General features: G+C 36.4%; 4 protein-coding genes across 4 annotated transcripts; 3 read left to right on the top strand and 1 right to left on the bottom strand.

Annotated features, from left to right (window-relative positions):
• The first annotated feature begins 636 nt into the window (after nucleotides 1–636).
• On the top strand, nucleotides 637–7,165 carry LOC123322656. The gene is made up of 4 exons (XM_044910633.1): nucleotides 637–1,094; nucleotides 1,389–2,390; nucleotides 6,406–6,757; nucleotides 6,905–7,165. Exons 1-4 carry the CDS (start codon nucleotides 916–918, stop codon nucleotides 7,163–7,165), a joined length of 1,794 nt encoding a protein of 597 aa, XP_044766568.1. The 5' UTR covers nucleotides 637–915.
• Nucleotides 7,166–7,376: 211 nt separating this feature from the next.
• LOC123322650 lies at nucleotides 7,377–9,752 on the top strand. The gene has a single exon (XM_044910619.1). The coding sequence runs from the start codon at nucleotides 7,377–7,379 to the stop codon at nucleotides 9,750–9,752; it is 2,376 nt and encodes a 791-aa protein (XP_044766554.1).
• Nucleotides 9,753–10,591: 839 nt separating this feature from the next.
• On the top strand, nucleotides 10,592–11,593 carry LOC123322644. Its single transcript, XM_044910610.1, has one exon. The coding sequence runs from the start codon at nucleotides 10,592–10,594 to the stop codon at nucleotides 11,591–11,593; it is 1,002 nt and encodes a 333-aa protein (XP_044766545.1).
• A 5,005-nt stretch (nucleotides 11,594–16,598) lies between these two features.
• On the bottom strand, nucleotides 16,599–18,917 carry LOC123322637. Its single transcript, XM_044910598.1, has 2 exons — nucleotides 18,536–18,917; nucleotides 16,599–17,512 (listed from the first exon to the last, which is right to left on the bottom strand). The coding sequence occupies exons 1-2, from the start codon at nucleotides 18,666–18,668 to the stop codon at nucleotides 16,671–16,673; spliced, it is 975 nt and encodes a 324-aa protein (XP_044766533.1). The 5' UTR covers nucleotides 18,669–18,917; the 3' UTR covers nucleotides 16,599–16,670.
• Between the last annotated feature and the right edge of the window lie 802 nt (nucleotides 18,918–19,719).

Genomic DNA, 19,719 nt, shown 5'->3' with positions numbered 1-19,719 from the left:
GATGAATGAGTAATGCATTCAGTAATGCATTGCAGATATCTAGGAAGACTTACCATCAGTATTCGATATATCAGTTTCAAAATGCTCGCCCTCCATCGCATGTGGTTCCTTTGGTGGCCCTTTCATGCATGGGATGCTTCCTGCATACAGCAACTTACGTGGATGAAAAGCTTTAAATTGACTTAAAGTAAAATGCAAAGATTATAGTGCCCAACTCTATAATCTTGGGTAATATGTTCACTGCATGTGGTGTGGCTTTTACTCAAGTTAATGTTTTGACGCCCACAAAATTCTATCCACTTCAGAGCACTGAAAATAAAAATCAATCAACATCCGAGTCACATTGTACGAGTTTCAATACTTTCGTTTCCATTTTCTTCGGTAAATTTAAAAAACTTATATTTCGAGAATCCCAAACAGCAGTTTCCACAGTTCTTCACCATACAATGTTTTCCATACGACATTGTTATGTTTTGTTGAATTTATATATTTATCACACCCTTAGAAATTTGTTTGAAAAATAATAGTAGGTCCCTTGATGACAATAGTGGTAATTTAATGTCAATGTGAAGTGACTATAAAAAAAGACAAGTTTGAGATACATCGGAATTTTATTTACTGTTGTGAGAGTGACAGTTAAGTGAAGAACAAGAAATGATGTTCAGTGACCGCGAATGTCGAGTAGGCAAGGGTAGCCGACGGGACCGGCGCTGTAGACAGTCAGTGTAGATAAAGACGTTAAAGAATGATAGTCGTAGTCGTATAATAATAAGGAAATTTGTAATAAGTCTAAAATAAAATATCAAAAACGTAAATCATCGTTTAATTGAAGTCAAGCTGTGGTTAAACATCACATGGTGTCAGGTGTGAAAACGAATTTCAGAAGAAATTAAGAAAAGGAAGCATATACTAAAAATGGCCACGCCGTCGTCTCCGTCCACGCCAACACATATCCAAAGTAATCCGATGTATGGTTCAAGTTTACCAACATTAAATTTCTCATCAACGAATCTCGACAATGAATGGAAAAAATGGAAACTGCATTTTTCAATTTTTCTGAAGGCATCAGCACTGGACGAAACAGAAGAAAGCAGGTTAGTGTCCTTACTTCTACACCACATGGGACCTAATGCAATACCCATATTCATGTCCTTTGGAGTTGAGATAGACAAAATCAAATATCAAGATATAATTCTAAAGTTCGACAATCATTTTTCTCCGAAAAAGAATGTTACTATGGAAAGACATAAATTTTTCAACTGCAAACAAGCAGAAAATCAGACAATAAATGATTTCATCATGCAACTTCGCAATTTGGCAAGAACCTGTGAATTCAAGGAAGCAGAAAATATAATTAGAGACATACTCATTTGTAACTTACACTCAAGGTTCTCATTCATCAAGGAAAGACTTCTGGAATTGGGGGACGTGAAATTGGAAAAAACAATTGAAACAGCTCAGAACCTAGAAACAAGTCGACAACATCTTCAAGAGCTGGAATCGCAGAGTGTTGTACTACAAGTCAAGTCGCAGCCCAAGAAAACCAACGACAGAAGAGGAAAGAATTATGGTCGACCAGGTAGCAGGGTTTCAGATCAGCAAAGGAACAAATGTCCAAGATGTGGTCAGGTACATCATCACAAATGTCCAGCAACAGGTCAAATTTGCAAAAAGTGTGGTAAACCCAATCATTATGCCATCATGTGCAGATCGGCTCCACAAAGCAATGGAGGTAACTATGTATCAAGGCATAATAATATAAAGAATATTGAATATTTGGAAAATTTGGGAGAAAATTCTCTTTTTGTTGGTAAAATTACAAGTAATCAAAATGTCAATTCATGGGACATCGTGATTTTGGTCAATAATTGTAATTTAAATTGTCAGATAGATACTGGTTCCCAAGTTAATATCATGTCTAAAAATACTTTAAATTTTCTAAAATTACCTTTATCCAGAATTCAACAGTCGAGTGCACAATTAATGTCATATTGTGGAAACAAAATACCAGTCTTAGGAAAAATCTCTATTAGTTGTAAAATACCGTTAGACAAAACATATGAAATTGATTTTCTAGTAACTGAATTAAATCAGAAAACTATATTAGGTCTCAAAACGAGTGAAGAATTAGGTTTAATAAAGAAACTATTTACCACTAACGATAACACTTTGTCAAATAATTTTGATCAGAATATTTTAGTCAAATATAATAAAGTCTTTGAAGGAATTGGCTTATTACCAGGCGAACACAAAATAAATATTGAACAAAATGTTGAGGGACACGTAGATCCACCAAGAAAAATACCTTTTAAATTAAAAGAAAGATTTAAGGCAGAGCTTGATTTTATGGTTAGAAATGGAATCATTGAAAAGGTAGAAGAACCTTGCAAGTTTGTCAGTTCATTAGTTTGTGTAGAGAAACCAAATAAAAATTTAAGAATTTGTCTAGATCCCAGATATATAAATAAACATATTATTAGACCCAAGCGTAACATACCCACATTAGAATCATTGACATCTGAACTAAGTGGCTCTAAATATTTTTCTGTATTTGATGCAAGCAATGGATTTTGGTCGTTAAAGTTAGATAAGGAAAGTTCAAAATTAACAGCTTTCAATACTGAGTTCGGAATATATCGCTTTCTAAGAATGCCATATGGAATTACAACAGCATCAGAAGAATTCCAACATGCTCTTCAGAATTTATTACTAGACATCCCTAATTTGGTCGTTTACATTGATGATATTTTAATACATGCTGAAACCAAGGAAGAACATGATAGAATTGTAATGATGTTTTTAGAAAGGGTTAAAACTATTGGTCTAAAACTAAATAAAGACAAAACACAATTTTGTCAAAAATCGGTCAAATTCATGGGTCAAATAATAAGTACACAAGGGTTACGTCCGCAAGAATCAAAAGTAAAAGCGATAGAAGATATGTGTCCACCAACAAATGTGAAGGAACTTCAGAGATTTTTAGGTTTTGTAAATTATTTAGGTCAGTACATCAAAAATCTCAGTCAAAAAACAACCAATTTAAGATTGTTATTAAAGAAAAACGTACCATGGCATTGGAATCCAAATCATCAAAATGAATTTGAAAATTTAAAACAAATAATTAGTTCGGAACCTGTCTTAACTTTTTATGATGTCAATAAAGAATTAACACTATCGGTAGATGCTTCACAAGACTCAATGGGAGCAGTTATTTTACATAATAAACAACCTATTGCCTATGCGTCTAAAAGTATGAATGAATCCCAAAAAAGATATAGTCAAATAGAAAAAGAGCTTCTAGCCATTGTTTTTGGTTGTGTGAAGTTTCATAGATATATTTATGGACAAAAAGTAAAAGTAGAAACGGATCACAAACCATTAGTTGCCATATTTAACAAAAACTTATCAGACATACCGCAAAGACTTCAACGAATGATGCTCAAAATTCAACAATATGATTTGATTGTAAATCATGTACCGGGAAAAGAAATGTATTTAGCAGACACATTAAGTCGAGCAAAATTTGAAAAAGACCAAAGTCACGATGAAACTGATAAAATACTATCTAGTCTGAATGATGAGTTAAGAATTCATGCCAATTTTCTTGTAAATTCTCTTAATGCTAGTGAAAATAAATTAAATGAAATAAGGGCAGAAACACAAAAAGACTTTACACTAACTAAGATTATAAGTTATATAAAAAATGGATGGCCTAGTAGAAAATCCAATGTATCAGATGATGTTAAACAATATTACAATTATAAAGATCAATTACATGTTATTGATGGTATTGTATTCAAATTGAATAGCATTGTAATACCTCAGTCAATGCGTAACGAAATGCTTAGACATATGCATGAAGGTCATTTAGGCATAGTCAATACTAAAAATTTTGTTAGAGGTATTATATTTTGGCCATGCATGAATAGTGAAATTGAGAATTATATACAGAATTGCCAAAGTTGTCTTAAATTTAGAAAAAATAATACTGCCCAACCTCTAATGCCACATGAAATACCAGACATTCCATGGCAAAAGGTAGGAGCTGATATTTTTCAGTTTGAATCGAAATACTATATTATTATTGTAGATTATTATTCAGAATATTTTGAAATTGCTCCAATTAATTCATTCAATAGTCAAACTGTTATAACTCAATTTAAAAGCATTTTTTGTCGTCATGGAATTCCAATTCAACTAATATCAGACAATGGCCCACCATTTAATTCAATAGAATTTAAAAGATTTTGTGAAAAATGGAATATTAAACATGTTACGTCTAGTCCACATTACCCTAAGAGTAATGGACTTGCTGAAAGAACTATAGGCACAGTTAAAAATATTTTCAGAAAATGTAAGGACTCAGGCTCTGATGTATATTTGGGTTTATTAAATTTTAGAAACACCCCGAAAGCTGATGGCATTGCCTCACCAGCAAAACTTTTAATGTCAAGAAATCTTCGTTGTCTAATACCCAGTTCTACATCGAGCTTGAGACCATCAGTAGTACCATATGCTGGAGAAAGACAAAAAATAGTAAATAGACAAGAGAGAGTGAAACACTATCATGATAGAAAAGCAAAGTACCTAGCCAAAGTAGAAGTTGGAGAAAATATTCTATTCAAACATAATCCCAAGTCTAATTGGATACCTGCTATAGTTGTCCAAGAAATAATTCCTGGACGTAGTTTCAAAATTAAAACACCAGAAGGTGTACTTTTTCAAAGAAATAGGGAACATTTGCTGAAGCGAAATAATTATACTCCCAATAGTGTTCCACCCTCACCTAATTCAATTCATAATCAGTCAGATAATTTGTACAATAGACCACGTAGAAATATTAATAGACCGAAAAAATTTAAGGATTATGTAAACTATTAAAAGGGGAGATGTGAGAGTGACAGTTAAGTGAAGAACAAGAAATGATGTTCAGTGACCGCGAATGTCGAGTAGGCAAGGGTAGCCGACGGGACCGGCGCTGTAGACAGTCAGTGTAGATAAAGACGTTAAAGAATGATAGTCGTAGTCGTATAATAATAAGGAAATTTGTAATAAGTCTAAAATAAAATATCAAAAACGTAAATCATCGTTTAATTGAAGTCAAGCTGTGGTTAAACATCACAACTGTGAGACGACTTAACATTGGTCCTTCGAGACGTTTGAATTAGTTCTTGGATAGATATAGACCCAAAGACAGTTATGAACAAAAATTCGGAAGAAAATAACACGACTCTACAAAAAAAATTTCGTTCTTCGTCCTAATGTTTATACTAGGATTTTCCGGTTAATTATGCACAAAAACGAAAAGAAAATACATTTTTTTGGTATAAAGTTTGCTTTTGTGTTAGTTACAGTATTAATATTCACTCTTCATTTTTTTAATGATTTTTAATAATTCAAATGACCGCGCGATGAGAGTGGGGTGTTTACGTTTACAAGGTGCCGCTAGAGGGCACTCGAGTCGTAAACAACGATCAGGTGTTGTTTACAAGCCCTGACAATCTTCAAATGCCGCCAAGAAAGTGTAAATACGATGCTTATGCATTTTGTTTCATATGTGGTCAATTCATCATAATTTGTGACGTGAAATACGAATTAAAGACATCTCACGTTCCCTCTGAAGCCTATGAAGCATATTTTGACTTTCTAGTTTGAAATCAAGACAAGCCATGGGCTCCACATGTTGCTTGTTTTTATTGTAAATGACATCGTTGAATCAGTCTCCTAGGCGCGGTTCTCACTGTAGCGATACGATAAACGATGAAACATGAGCAATCTTTTATCGCCCGATGCAACTTTTATCCTCGCAACATTCCAGTGCACACTGAAGCGATAGCGATAGCGCTTAAGGCGCGGTTCTCACTGGAGCGATACGATAAACGATGCGACAGGTGATTCGATAAGCAACCCGACCCTGATTCGACACCGATCTCTTATAACCGTGCAAACGTAATGGAAGCAACTAATTCAGTGCACACTGCGGCGATCGCGATACTACACCGATAAATATCGTAATCGCGTCGGTTTGGGCGACACAGCTGCCGGGTCGCTTCAGCGACAGAAAGGTGATTGAGAATCAAATCGGAAAAAGTAGCATTTTATGCAGTCAAAGTCAAATTTGGTGTCGACCCGTGTAATACAACAAGACGTAATGCAGGTATCAACAGTAGACTTGCCGATTGTTACCTATGGCCACCAGAATTTGGTTCGTCAAAAAGGAAGTCCGTCAGTGGAATGTCAAAGATTTCAGAAGAAAGTCATTCAAAACTGAATCAAATGAAATAAGGAAAAGATGCAGTTCTAGAAGTAGATGAAGAGGACAACACAACCAAAAATCACTTGAAAAGTTCTTCCATCTGCGGACGACAAACAAGAGACTGCATCTGTTCGTTCAGTATGTTCTAGACAATCGAACTCAAGTAGTGTTGAATTACAAAGACGAAAGCATGCTGTTGAAGTTGCAAAAATCAAACAAGCTATAGAAATGAAGAAACTAGAAGATAAATTACAATTGTTAGAGCTAGAGCAGAAAGTGTTTGAGACCCAAGTTTCAGATGACGTGGAAAGATCTTCGGTTAGATCATTGCATAGTTCCAGAAGTCAAACACAAAATGTTCCAGACAATACTCCCAGACGGAAAATGGATTTAGTAGAGGAAGCTCCAAGACTGACAATACCAGATAAGAGACCCATGCGTTCTCCAGAACCATCCGACATCGAACGATTATGCCATACCATAAGTGAAGCTGTGAAATCAGTAGGTAGTGCTCCAAGACGAGATCGATTTATTGCACGCCAAGTTGTAGAGAAAGACATTCTTCACTTTGACGGTAACCCTGAAGAGTGGCCAGTATTCATCACACAATTCAGAAAAATTGCCTCATTGTGTGAATATTCTTCTCAGGAAATGATGATAAAATTGCAAAAATGTTTAAAAGGTGAGGCCAAACTAGCCGTATCGGGCATGATGATTTCACCTGATAACGTTGATTCAGTGCTGAAGATATTAGAAATGAGGTTCGGACGTCCTGATCTGATAATCGATGGACTTATATCAAACGTTAAAGCTGTGACACCGATCAGAGAACATAATATAGAGACGAACAGGAAAATCTCGTTCCAATTAATAATTACAGTTGGGAAATATCGGTCCAAGGAACATTGAAGAAGGCACAATAAAGTGCCGAAACGTCGTGAAAGAATAGTTTCTTGTGTTTGTTCCTTGGACCGATATTTCCCAACTGTAATAATATAGAGAGTTTGATCAAATTTTCAAATCATATATCTTGTTTAGTCGCACATTCAAATCCTTGGGTTATAACGAACATCTTCAGAATCCTACATTGGTTCGAGACATCGTACAAAAGCTTCCAGATATGATTAAACTTCGCTGGGGGGAGGAAGTTATGAAAAAACATGGTACTGTTGACCTCAGTGATCTCTCAGATTGGATTTCAGACATAGCAGCAGCAGCATGTTACGTGAGTAGACCGAGTTCTTCAACAATGAATAAAACGGAGCCCAGATCGAAGCCATTCGTATATTCTTCGACAAAACGATATGAGACTACTCTGACGACAGCTGATAGCAAAAAAACTGACAAATTGTGTACGTATTGTCGAGAAAAAGGACATTATATCCAGAATTGTTCAAAAATAGATCAAGACGATGTTGATACCAGATGGGAGACTGTGACCAGAAGAAAATTATGTTTCTCATGCCTGAAAAACAATCACCAGACAATGAAATGCAGATCCAAACGTCAATGTGGTGTCAATAACTGCAAACGATCTCATCATAAGCTCCTTCATAAAGATCAATCACAACAAAATTTCGAATATACACAGTCTACCCAGACGGAAGATCTTAGAAAGGAAAACGTTCTTGCTGTGGGACAAGGTGCGGCAAATATTCTTTTGCGGATGATCAAGGTGAGATTGTATGGAAAAAATGATTTTCTGGAAACCATTGCACTCTGTGATGAAGCTTCGACTGTGACTCTCATAGACAAATCCATTGTTGACCACCTAGAAATAGAAGGGAATATGGAATCTCTTTGTATACAATGGACGAATAATATGACATCGTGCTACGAAGATTCTCATCGCCTAGACCTTGATATATCGGGAATCCATGAAAATGCCAAGAGATTCACCATGAAAAATGTGAGATCTGTGGAAAATCTATCTTTACCTGTTCAAGTCATTAAGGAAACAGACTGGAAGAAATATCCTCACTTACAAGGCATTCCTTTCAATGAAATTCAAGGACGTCCGATGATTCTTTTAGGCCAAGATAACATCCGACTCACAGTGGCCAGAAGAGTTATTCAGGGTCCAGAAAATTCTCCACTTGCAACAAAAACCAATCTCGGTTGGATTTTACACGGTGATGTGGACAATTATCATGGCAATAAGGGAATTTTTCATTCCTTTCATATTTGTCATTGTGAAACGGTTGCTGACGACGAGCTTCACAAGATGGTGAAACACTCTTTTAGTACTGAAGCCTTTGGAGTTCAAGTAGCTATAAAATCCAACAAAAAAGACAGCAGGGCGCGTGAAATAATGCAAAAAACTGCAAAACGAATCGGTGACCGATTTGAAATAGGACTGCTCTGGAGGGAGAACGATATTCACTTGCCTGAAAGTAAAAATGTAGCCGTTCGAAGACTTATGTGTGTAGAAAAACAGATGCACAAAGATGAAAATTTCAAGAGAAGATACTGTGAGAAAATTGAAAGTTACTTAAGGAAAGGATATGCCAGGAAGCTGTCAGCTGAAGAAGCATCTGAAGAAGGTCCTCGTTGCTGGTACTTACCTCATTTTGGAGTAATAAATCCGAATAAACCAGCCAAGCTACGACTTGTTTTCGATGCTGCTTCAAAGTCGTGTGGAACTTCCCTAAATGAAAATTTACTTGCTGGACCAGACCTCTTACAACCATTGGTGGAAGTATTGATAAAGTTTAGACAACGAAAGATCGCCTTCTGCAGTGATGTTCGTGAGATGTTCCATCAAGTCAAGATCATTACTTCGGATCAATGCTCCCAAAGATTTCTCTGGAGAGAAGGAAATACCCAAAAACCACACGATGTTTATGAAATGCAAGTCATGACATTTGGTGCTACCTGTTCTCCGACTTGCGCACAATTCGTTAAGAATCTGAATGCCCGACAACTAACCCAAAGACAAGATATTTTGGATGCTATTGAGATGAAACACTATGTCGATGATTATTTAGACTGCACCGACACTGTAGACGAAGCCTTAGAAAAGATTTTTGAAGTGAAACGTATTCAAAATTTGGGTGGATTTGAATTAGTTGACTGGACATCAAACTCTAAAGATGTTATGGATGCTCTTTCTACACAAGAAGATTTTATATGCAAAGATCTTGATTTGGACTCTGATAGGTCGATACAACGAATTTTAGAACTTTCCTGGGATTCAAAATTAGATAGCTTCTGTTTTAAACTGAAATCCATCATTTTTGAGGTCGAAACCAGAAATGGCACAACGAAAAGACAAATTCTGAAAATAGTGATGTCCATTTTCGACCCATTAGGACTTATTGCTAATTTGACAGTACGAGGAAGAATCCTCATTCAAGATATATGGAAATCCGGAATTGGTTTGTCGAACATGAACCATATAAGACATGGAAATTATGGCTTTTGGATCTTCAAAAAATTACAAATATTTCTATACCTAGGTGCTATTCAACGAGTATTTCTAAGGCTGAAAGAGTAGAGTTACATATATTCTGTGATGCGAGCAAAAGGGCGTACGCTTCTGTAGCTTACCTACGAATGATCGGCCAGACATCAATCGATGTATCTTTAATTTTTGCTAGATCTAGGGTGGCACCGAACAAACCGATTTCAATTCCGAGACTCGAACTTCAAGCCGCTCTAATGGGAGCAAGACTCAAGAAAATGCTGATCAAAACGTTAGAAATCAAAATTGACAAAACGTACCTATGGACTGATTCAACAACAGTACTTCACTGGATCAAAAACGATGGGAGTAAACTGGGACAATTTGAATCTCATCGCGTAGGTGAAATTCAAGAGTCAACAGACAGTTTTGATTGGCATTGGGTTCCATCCAAGTCAAATGCTGCCGACAATGCCACAAGAACCTATTTTGATGGAAATAATTTGGATTTCAATCGTTGGCATAATGGACCAGAATTTCTGCAACTCCACGATGAAATGACATGGCCGATCAAGAAAACTGACTGTGGGGGAATTTTGAAAAATTCTGAAGATGAAGAAGATATTCAACCGATAGAAGTTTTGGCCACTATTCTAGAAAATGATTCCTGTTTACCGGATATAAACCGTTTTTCCAAATGGATGAGGTTGATTAGAGCCACGGCCTGGGTGTTGGTAGTCGCTAAATTCAAATTGAAACTTCGTTCCAAAAATAGTCAAATTATGGCAGAAATTACCACTTAAGACCTCGAAGAAGCTGAAATCAGATTAATCAAGCAATGTCAACTGGAGAGCTTTCCAGAAGAAATCTCTTTCTTAAAGAAAAGCATGTGCTTGAAGAATCAGAGTAGACTAAAACAACTTTCACCGGTAATGGATAAAAATGGAGTCTTGGTAGTGAGTGGACGGACTGACTTGGCCACACAAATGGAAATGACAACCAGAAGACCCATAATATTGCCATCTAAACATAGGTTGACTAAATTACTACTGCATCATTACCATGAACAATGTGCTCATCAAGGTATCGAAACTGTAATGAATACTGCTAGACAAAAATTTTGGATTATTGATGGTAGATCAGCCGTGAAGACCACATTTGCAGAATGTAAAAAATGCCGAATTTCAAAAGCTAAACCTGCAATTCCACAAATGGGCCAACTTGCGACATTCAGATTGACTCCACCAGCTCATGCATTCACATACACAGGAATTGATTATTTCGGACCCCTGTATGTAACAGTTGGACGTCGACGCGAGAAAAGATGGGGAGTTATTTTCACCTGTTTATCGATAAGAGCTGTACATCTTGAAGTAGCACACTCGTTATCAACGGAGTCAACGCTTATGGCAGTAAGACGAATGTTAGCAAGAAGAGGACAACCTCTGCAAATTTATTCCGATAATGGAACTAATTTTAGAGGATCCTCTGAGGAACTGAAGAAAGCTGTAAAAGAAATGGATAAGGAGAATTTGAAACGAGAAATGTTAGTGAGAAATATTGAATGGAAATTCATTCCACCTGCTTCTCCCCATATGGGCGGTGCATGGGAGAGACTAGTGAGTTCAGTGAAAACTACATTTTATGTTATTCTCAATAATCAGATATTGAAAGACGAGCTACTTCTCACCTTATTTGCAGAATGCGAAAAAATTGTGAACTCTAGACCAATCACGAAAGTATCTGTTGATTCTGATGACTTGGAGGCCTTAACACCAAACCATTTTCTTTTGGATGCTACAAATTATTCGACAGCTTTCGAATCTGAAAATGGAAATTTAATGGAACAATGGAGACGAGCTCAAGAGTTAAGAAACTCGTTCTGGAAAAGATGGACGAGGGAATATCTACCGACTTTGACCAAAAGAACGTAGTGAAGGAACGATGGCAGACCTATGAAGCTACATGATGTAGTTATAGTTATAGATGATACCGCTCCTAGAAAATCCTGGAAACTCGGATTAATTGAAAAGATTCTTCCGGGCCCCGATGGAAAAATTAGAGTCGTTCAAGTGAAAACAGCGAATGGTTCTTATAAACGACCTGTTGCCAAGTTATGTAGATTGGATATCGAAGATAGTGCTTCATCGCAGATGATATGCTCGATAATACAATCGAATATATTCTGCAATTATTGAACCGTAGATTGAGTACACATTACGTCTCATTCAGGATGAGAGAGGAATATTACAGGCCATCCATTCCTGATGAACACTGGGAACAAGTAATGCATGATATTACATTTTTCCAACTATTTCGCCTGAAAAAGGAAACTTTCTTAAAACTATTGGATATGGTGGTTGTTAACGATCAATTTTGTTTGATAAAAAAAAGGTATATTGGTGGCAGACATCCAGTTCCCCCAGAGAAAGCATTGCTTGTTTTCCTCTGGTACATATCACATCCGGATTCGTTACATTCAATTTCGTACAGATTCGACCTGGTACCTTCCACTGTTATGAACATAGTGAATTCTTGTCTTTATATCCTGGTAGGTACACATGAAAAATAAAATCATATGTTGGCCCAAGACAAGTGAAGAATTTGAACATTTAGAAAATGGGTTCACTATACATATCCAGGTAGGTCCCCTATACTATTATATATGTAAATATACAATATACCTAATGTATTACTCATTTACTTTCATTTATTCACAGGAGTGATTGGTGCCATTGATGGATCACACATAAATATCAAAGTCCCTAGTAGTCAACATGATAGCTACGTGGATAGATATATGCAACATTCGATAAATCTTATGGCAATTTGTTCAGCCTCACATATACTGACATATGTGTTTGTGGGTTTCCCTGGGTCAGCTCATGATTCAAGGGTATGTGGAAAGATGAAATTATCAAACTTGAGCAATAATATTTCTTATCGTTTTCAGGTGTTTTTAATTTCTCAGTTCTTTCGAAATATAGAATCCTACGGACCTTCTATATATTTTCCAGCCGACAAACATTTATTAAGAGACAGTGCATTTCCTATGAAACCTTGGCTCATGACTCCTTACAAGCAAAATAATAATTTGACAAGAATACAGAGATTGGGAGTGAAAACCCTAAAAAGTTTATGAAGAAATGCAGAATCCTCCCAGAATAAATTTCAATCGGTATCATAATCAGTGTTTGAGTTCATCAAGAGTTGTTATTGAAAATACATTTGGTATTTTGAAGGGAAGATTTCGGAAATTACAATTTATAAATACATACTGTGTGTAGCAAGAACAATTGAAATTGTAACAGCTGCCTGTGTTATTCACAATTTTTGCTATCTCAACAATGATGAATGGGAAGAAGATATATGTGTACACTTCCCCTCCATAACCGGTTTCACGCTAAAATACAACGGTAACTTCAGATGACATAACCACAAGTACACTGAGAGAAAAAAAGCATTGTGGCAATTAAAAAATTTAATAAATATAGCCTCAAGTAGCTAAGTTGATAGAACCAACTAAATAATTGTCATTGCTTTCAAACTATTGAGACAATAAATTTTTTTAGTTGTATCAATTCAATTTCATTTGATTATATGTATTACTTCATTACTTTATTACAACTAATTCGGTTTATTTGACCTTACTAAAATAGTTTAATTATTAGAACCATCTTTCCTCTTCCATCGAATAATTCATTTGATTATCACAATAAAACCACTTATTTGCATCGGAGAATGCATTCAATTATCACAATAGAATCCTTGTATTACTCCAATGCAATTTGTTATGTTTGCGATAGGGGTGGTAGACAAAAAATTGATTTATGAAAAATTATATTTATTGAAAATAAAATACATAAGGAATGTTCGAAACAATGAAAAACTCAAACTATCCTCCAATAAATAATCTATAATATACAATATAATAAGGATAATGAGGTTGTTTCCCTCAATATAATCATATATAATTATACATGAGTATATTTATTTATAAATCAAAATGTGAAAGGTGAAACGTTATATAGCTTGCAGTTTGGTCAATCAAAATGAAGTTTTCGCTAATACTGTTTTCGTTCAAGTCAGTAGGATAAAACGAAACATCTTTTTCTGATAAATTCACGAATTCATCAAATTCAATACAGTGAATAATAACTCTCACCTTTCAATTATAATTTTTAAGCAACCATTGCACAATAAGTTAATTTGAAATCAGTAATCAGTTCCTTCAGTCTGCTCATCCAGTAAATCGAAGGTAGTGTCATCAATACATTTATCTGTAAAAAAAATCACTTATGAAAAACTTCTATAACAACTATAGGTAATATTCAGAATAAAATCAAACCATATAAACATAAACAACAGAAATAAGGAATCTTAAACCTACAAACAAAAAACAAACCAGCTCAATAGTGAAATAGCTCTTTTGGTGATATTTGACGCAACATCGGAAAATATTTTTTTCAAAACCAAAACCATGCACCTGTTAAAATTGATACAGTCAACTCACCTTCAAATCGTTTAATGAGAAGGAAGAAATTAAAATTTCTTTGACTTTTCATTATAGGTAGGTAGGTACTACTATATAGTCACTAGTTTTTCACATATTTCCGCGTATCGCATGTCGCATATACTAATCTGGCAGGAGTCTGGATCACTTCTTGGCGTAGGGTGTAGGTTTGTCTAAGCAAGTGGACCGTTAAATTCGTTCTGTGCGAGCAGAGGGGATGGTGTAATAAAACCGATTATTTGGAAGAAATGTTCTATTTGATTATTGTAACTCTTTGTTTCATAACTGGGAAAATAAAACGTATTGGAGGAATGAACGTATGTGTTCAAAATAACTAACCAACTATATTTCTCAGTTCCTCATCACCACAACGAAAAAGATGAGTTCGCAATATTGCATGAAACTTATTGTAATAATTAACTCATCGAAAAAAAATTGATGTATTGAACGAACCATTCGAAATTGTAGGTTCAATGGAACATTTAATCGAACAGAAAAACATTTTAATTGACACAATGCGCACCCTCCAACTAACAGATTTCAATTGAAATCTTTTTTCTCAGTGTAACCGGTAACACGCTAAAAATCGCCTTTAATATCTTTGCTTCTTTTCCCATCTTCCTACTCTATAATCTTTGGTCACGATATTATAACCATAGAGATTATAACCAATAATGACCATAGATAAACATAGATAATGACCAAAAGCGCTTGAATGCAGTTGGTTATTGTTAGGTTGTGGTCCGTATATACACTTTGGTTTCTTTTGGTTAGTAAGTGGGCGGTCCGTAAATGTCATGATTCATGCTAGACCGTGTCGGAGCCGGGCCGGGACCGACTCCGGGCCGTTGCAACCGGGTCGTGGCCGAGCGTCCATACATGCTATACCGTCATTTCTGACCGTGCCTTCGCCGTGTGTGTATCGTTATTGTGATTCCAGAATGATTTTTTCCGAAGAAGATTTATTAGCAATTGCAATTGTACTCGATGAAGAGGAAAAGGAGAAACAAGTTGATAAAATTAAAAATTCTACAAAAAGATGGTGCGTGCATCCAACTTAGCGAAAACGAAAGTTAGAGGGAGAATTTGCAACACTCTATAAAGAACTGTTGGACGATGAAAGTCAATTCTTCGGATATTTTCGTATGTCCAAAGAATGTTTCGATATTTTACTTTCAAAAGTTAAATATGGTCTCACAAGACAGAAGAAAAAATTTCAGGAGCCCATTTCACCTACTCAACGATTAGCAGTGTGTCTCAGGTAGTTCATTAATAACCAATATACAAATTTTATTAGGAACATCAACATCAAGGGCGGCTCGTCAGAGGAGGCAAGGGAGGCTAAGCCTCCTCATAAAGCTTAGAGCTAAAATACATTCACTTCGAGCATGTCCTCATTTTCAGAAAGTAATTTCTATATAAATTTACCGAACACCTGAACTAGATATTCAGATAAAAATTATTTCATTTTTCGGTCCTCCGCTCATAAAAATCCAGCATAACAATCATACAATCCACCGGCTGCGTACGCGTCCGCCGCGTCGAATGTGAATATTTCCTAGTACTGCCTATTCGGACGGAGGCTGTTGGGCCTGCTGCCTCCGTTGATAGTGTAACTCACGCATACGTTCTCTGGACTCGCATACTAGCCGAACAAGAATTCAGCTGACTTACTGTACCATATTCGCCCGTAAAATGTACCAGAGGAGGCTCAGCTCCCCTGTTCTCCATTGATTCTTTCGTGCCGTCTTCGACTATATTCGCTTGATCTCCGACGGTAGGGGCGTTGTCCGGCGGTAGTTGTTATGATTTCAATTTTTAATTTGAATGTAACGACTTCGTGGAGAACTGGAACTTCGGGAAATTTGTGATATATTCTTGTTAAGATAGGTTGTTTTGTTAGGGCGTTAGGGGTAAGTACTGATACGGATAAAAAAATAAAATGGAATTGAATATTGAGGATTAACTGTACACGTTGTTAAAACCTTTACAAGACCTCCACCAAATTTAATTACACTAAAGTCTACCGAAAGCGTCAGAATAGAAGTTTCAGTGTTGTTTGGTAGTTTTGGTACGATAAATGTGATTGGTTAACTGGATCGATCAAACGGGAAAAATTATTTTGCTGGCCATATTTACTATTTCCTCATCAAACAGAATATACTTCATGGTTCAAAACGGGGTTTTCCGAATTGAAAAATTTACCGCGATCTATCGAAAGGCATAACAAGTAAAAGGAGCATATAGCATCCTCTTGCATTCAAAATTAATCTTAGAACTGACAACTTTTCATTATGTTGAAGAAGTATACTTTATTGACTGATAAGAGTTTGTTCCAACACTCCTCGAAAACTATTAGCCTCCTCAGCTCTCATGACCACGAGCCGCCACTGATCAACATAAGTATATACAAATTTCAATGTAAATTAACAAACAGCAAACAGCATATATTATTCAAAAATTAGTATTTTCGCAGAACTCTGAAAGGAAGTTGCCTATCACATTTGATGTTTCTGGTTGGGCTGCTCGTCTTTGATCGGAGGGTTCTTTGGACGTTGGTGTGTATGCCGGTAGTGAAGTCCATGGAGTCTGCCTATTACTGATGTCGAACTCGTTGACGATTCATATGTAGGTGATGTGTATATCTCAGATGAAGGAACAGGCTGATTCAACTGAGCCAATTCTAACTCATGCAATACCGAAAAAATTCTTCCTTTGGCAAGATGCTGATAATACGGGGAAAAACGTTTAACAGTAGGTATCAGGCCTTGAAAGAAGGCCTCAATGGGATCAATGTCGGCCTGAGACTTCTGGTTTTTCTCTATGATGTATTTCATCAAAGTGAAGGATGCGCTTTCTTTTTGATCTGATGCTGCTTGAGTTATCTGGCGAGCAATGCGACGTTTTCGAACGACCTTGCTTTTCCGCGATGAACTTGGAAGAGGGTTATCAGGAGGCTGATGAGGCGTGGCAGGTGTGGAAGGTGCTATTTCTGACGATTCCTCAATTGGATCCACATTAGGTGTAGAAATGGCAGAAAATTGCTCTATCGCCTCTATCCCATTGACATCTATTTCCTCATCGTTCTCTGGTCGTTTTATAGTATTTTCCGAATCGTTTTCTTCTTCAATATTTGATAACGTGCACCTGTTCTGAATGTATGGCAGCAAAAATTGCAAAATATCTGCATATTTGTATTTTCTGATGACCTTAGCGCTTTGACCACTTTTAGTTTTGCTCCTATTCAATTTTTTTTTAAACTGATCTCGAATATTTCCCCATCGTTTTTTGCAGTTCTCTTCTGTAACAATAAATGATACTGAGAAAATGTTACTGAGAGAATATGTTTATCGTTGTGTTGCAGATTTTTGGCGACTGGAGATTCCTTCAAAACTATATCATATAGTTTCCGTTTGGGCCATTCAACTGTATGTGAAATAGTTAACAGTACGTGCCGAACTGTGGTCACCGCACTTATGAAGGAAGTGATGCCACAACCGACGGAGGAAATGTGGAGGTCTATCGCAAAAGATTTTGAAATATTATGGAAGTTTCCTAACTGTATAGGCGCTTTGGATGGCAAACATTGTACCATTGAGGCTCCTCCAAATAGTGGATCGATATATTTTAACTACAAACATACTTTTTCCATCGTGTTATTAGCATTAGTTGATGCCCGATATAAATTTATTATGGTCGATGTTGGTTCTTACGGACGAAACAGTGATGGTGGTATTTTTGCCTGTTCTTCCCTTGGAAAACGTTTGGAAAATGGTTCATTAAATATACCCAGTGGAAAGTATTTACCCAACACTACGACCCCTGCACCGTACGTCATAGTTGGTGATGAAGCTTTCCCCTTAAAAACTTATTTGTTGCGACCCTACCCAGGACGTCAATCAGCTGAGGATGCTGATAAAAAGAATTTCAACCATAGATTGTCATTAGCGAGGCGATTGGTCGAAAATGCGTTTGGGATCCTAACGCAAAGGTTTAGAATTTTTTGTAGGAGAATAAAAATGGCGCCAGAAAATGTAGACTACGTTATTTTAGCATGTTGCGTACTGCATAATTTTTTACGTGACGGTATGCATTCACTTAAAGATCGTAATGATGGAACACAAAATTCGCAACAAGAAGCAGCAAACTCTGATCATTCTTCGATCACACCATTAAGGCACCAACCAGGGAGACCATCCAATGAAGCTTTTGCAGTAAGGGAAATCTTTAAAAACTATTTAGCGTCTACAGCTGCTCAGAATTTTTGAACTATTAATTAATATACGTAATCTTTGTATTGTTCAAATTTTACTGCATCTAAATGCTGTATCCTTTTGAAATCAAATAAATAAATTTTATTCACCACGTTGGTGTAATTTTTCAGCAATCCTCCTCCATATAGTGGATTTATGGAATATATCCATATACTTTGGATCCGCCATGTCGTAAAGGCAAGTATGCTCCCGCACGCATTCTATCAGTATTTCGTCTTCCATTTCTGATGAAAGTTTGACTTTTTGTCTCAAACTAAGCTAAGCATAGAGAACATTTATCTATGAAGCTGACTGAAAGTCAGACCGGGCCGGGAAAAAAATGTCCTGTCCTATTCCCTTCCGTGGCCCGGCCGGGCCACTCTGAAAACACGGGCACGGCACGTGTCCCAACCGGTGTAGTGTGGATGGGTCAATTGAAATTGCTCATATAATTATTTTACCGTGTCCCGTCCGGGTCCCGGCTCGGGCCCGACACGGTCTAGCATGAATCAGCCTTAAAAGTGACAGAGAGAAACGCACGTCGGGAATGCAGTTGTCTTTTTCTAGAATTTTGATTGGTCCACACTCACCTCTATCATTTCTCTCTTTCTATAAAAAATACATTTTCATGCTCATTGCTCAGTCCATGTCTCTATGTCTATGTTACCAACAGAGATATATCTCTGATGATTACCAATGATGACCAGGTTATTCGCTTGAAATCGATTAATGTCAAAGTTTGTTGTCGATATACGTTTCTAATGCTTTTTGGGTTGAATTTATGCTGTTTTTGTGGATTATGTGCGTTTATATGGATGCATATCTACAGGAATTGTTTGTGGAGTTGGATTAAACTGTATTGAAAAATACCTCTTCACAGTGATGCTTTCATAATTTTAAAATTTATGGACATGGACCTATGAGTGGCCTAGTGGCCACTATAGTTACCAAGAAAAAATCGGAATATCATCTGGAGGATATTTAGAGATAACAAAGAATTATTTGTGTACTGCTTTACTGCCATCAAGCCATAAACCAATGTCCAGTCTAGATGTTTCTACTTTTATGAGTCGAAAGCTCGAATTGAACCCTTTTATTTCCTATTGAAAACAAGTTATATAGTTCATAATTATCAATTGGGATTGAAATAGGTACTCAGAATGAAACACTAGGCTGGAAATTTCTATTTTTATTCGACACTTCCTTTCATGTGACCCATTAATTGAAGATATACATTTTTACCTTTGGTTATTGGATTACACGGGTCAACACAAAATTTGACTTTGACTGCAAA

The sequence above is a fragment of the Coccinella septempunctata genome, chromosome 1, assembly GCF_907165205.1.
Source record: "Coccinella septempunctata chromosome 1, icCocSept1.1, whole genome shotgun sequence".
Lineage (NCBI taxonomy): Eukaryota > Metazoa > Arthropoda > Insecta > Coleoptera > Coccinellidae > Coccinella > Coccinella septempunctata.
The sequence above is the reverse complement of the archived record's forward strand: the minus strand, read 5'-3'. Positions and strand labels throughout refer to the sequence as shown.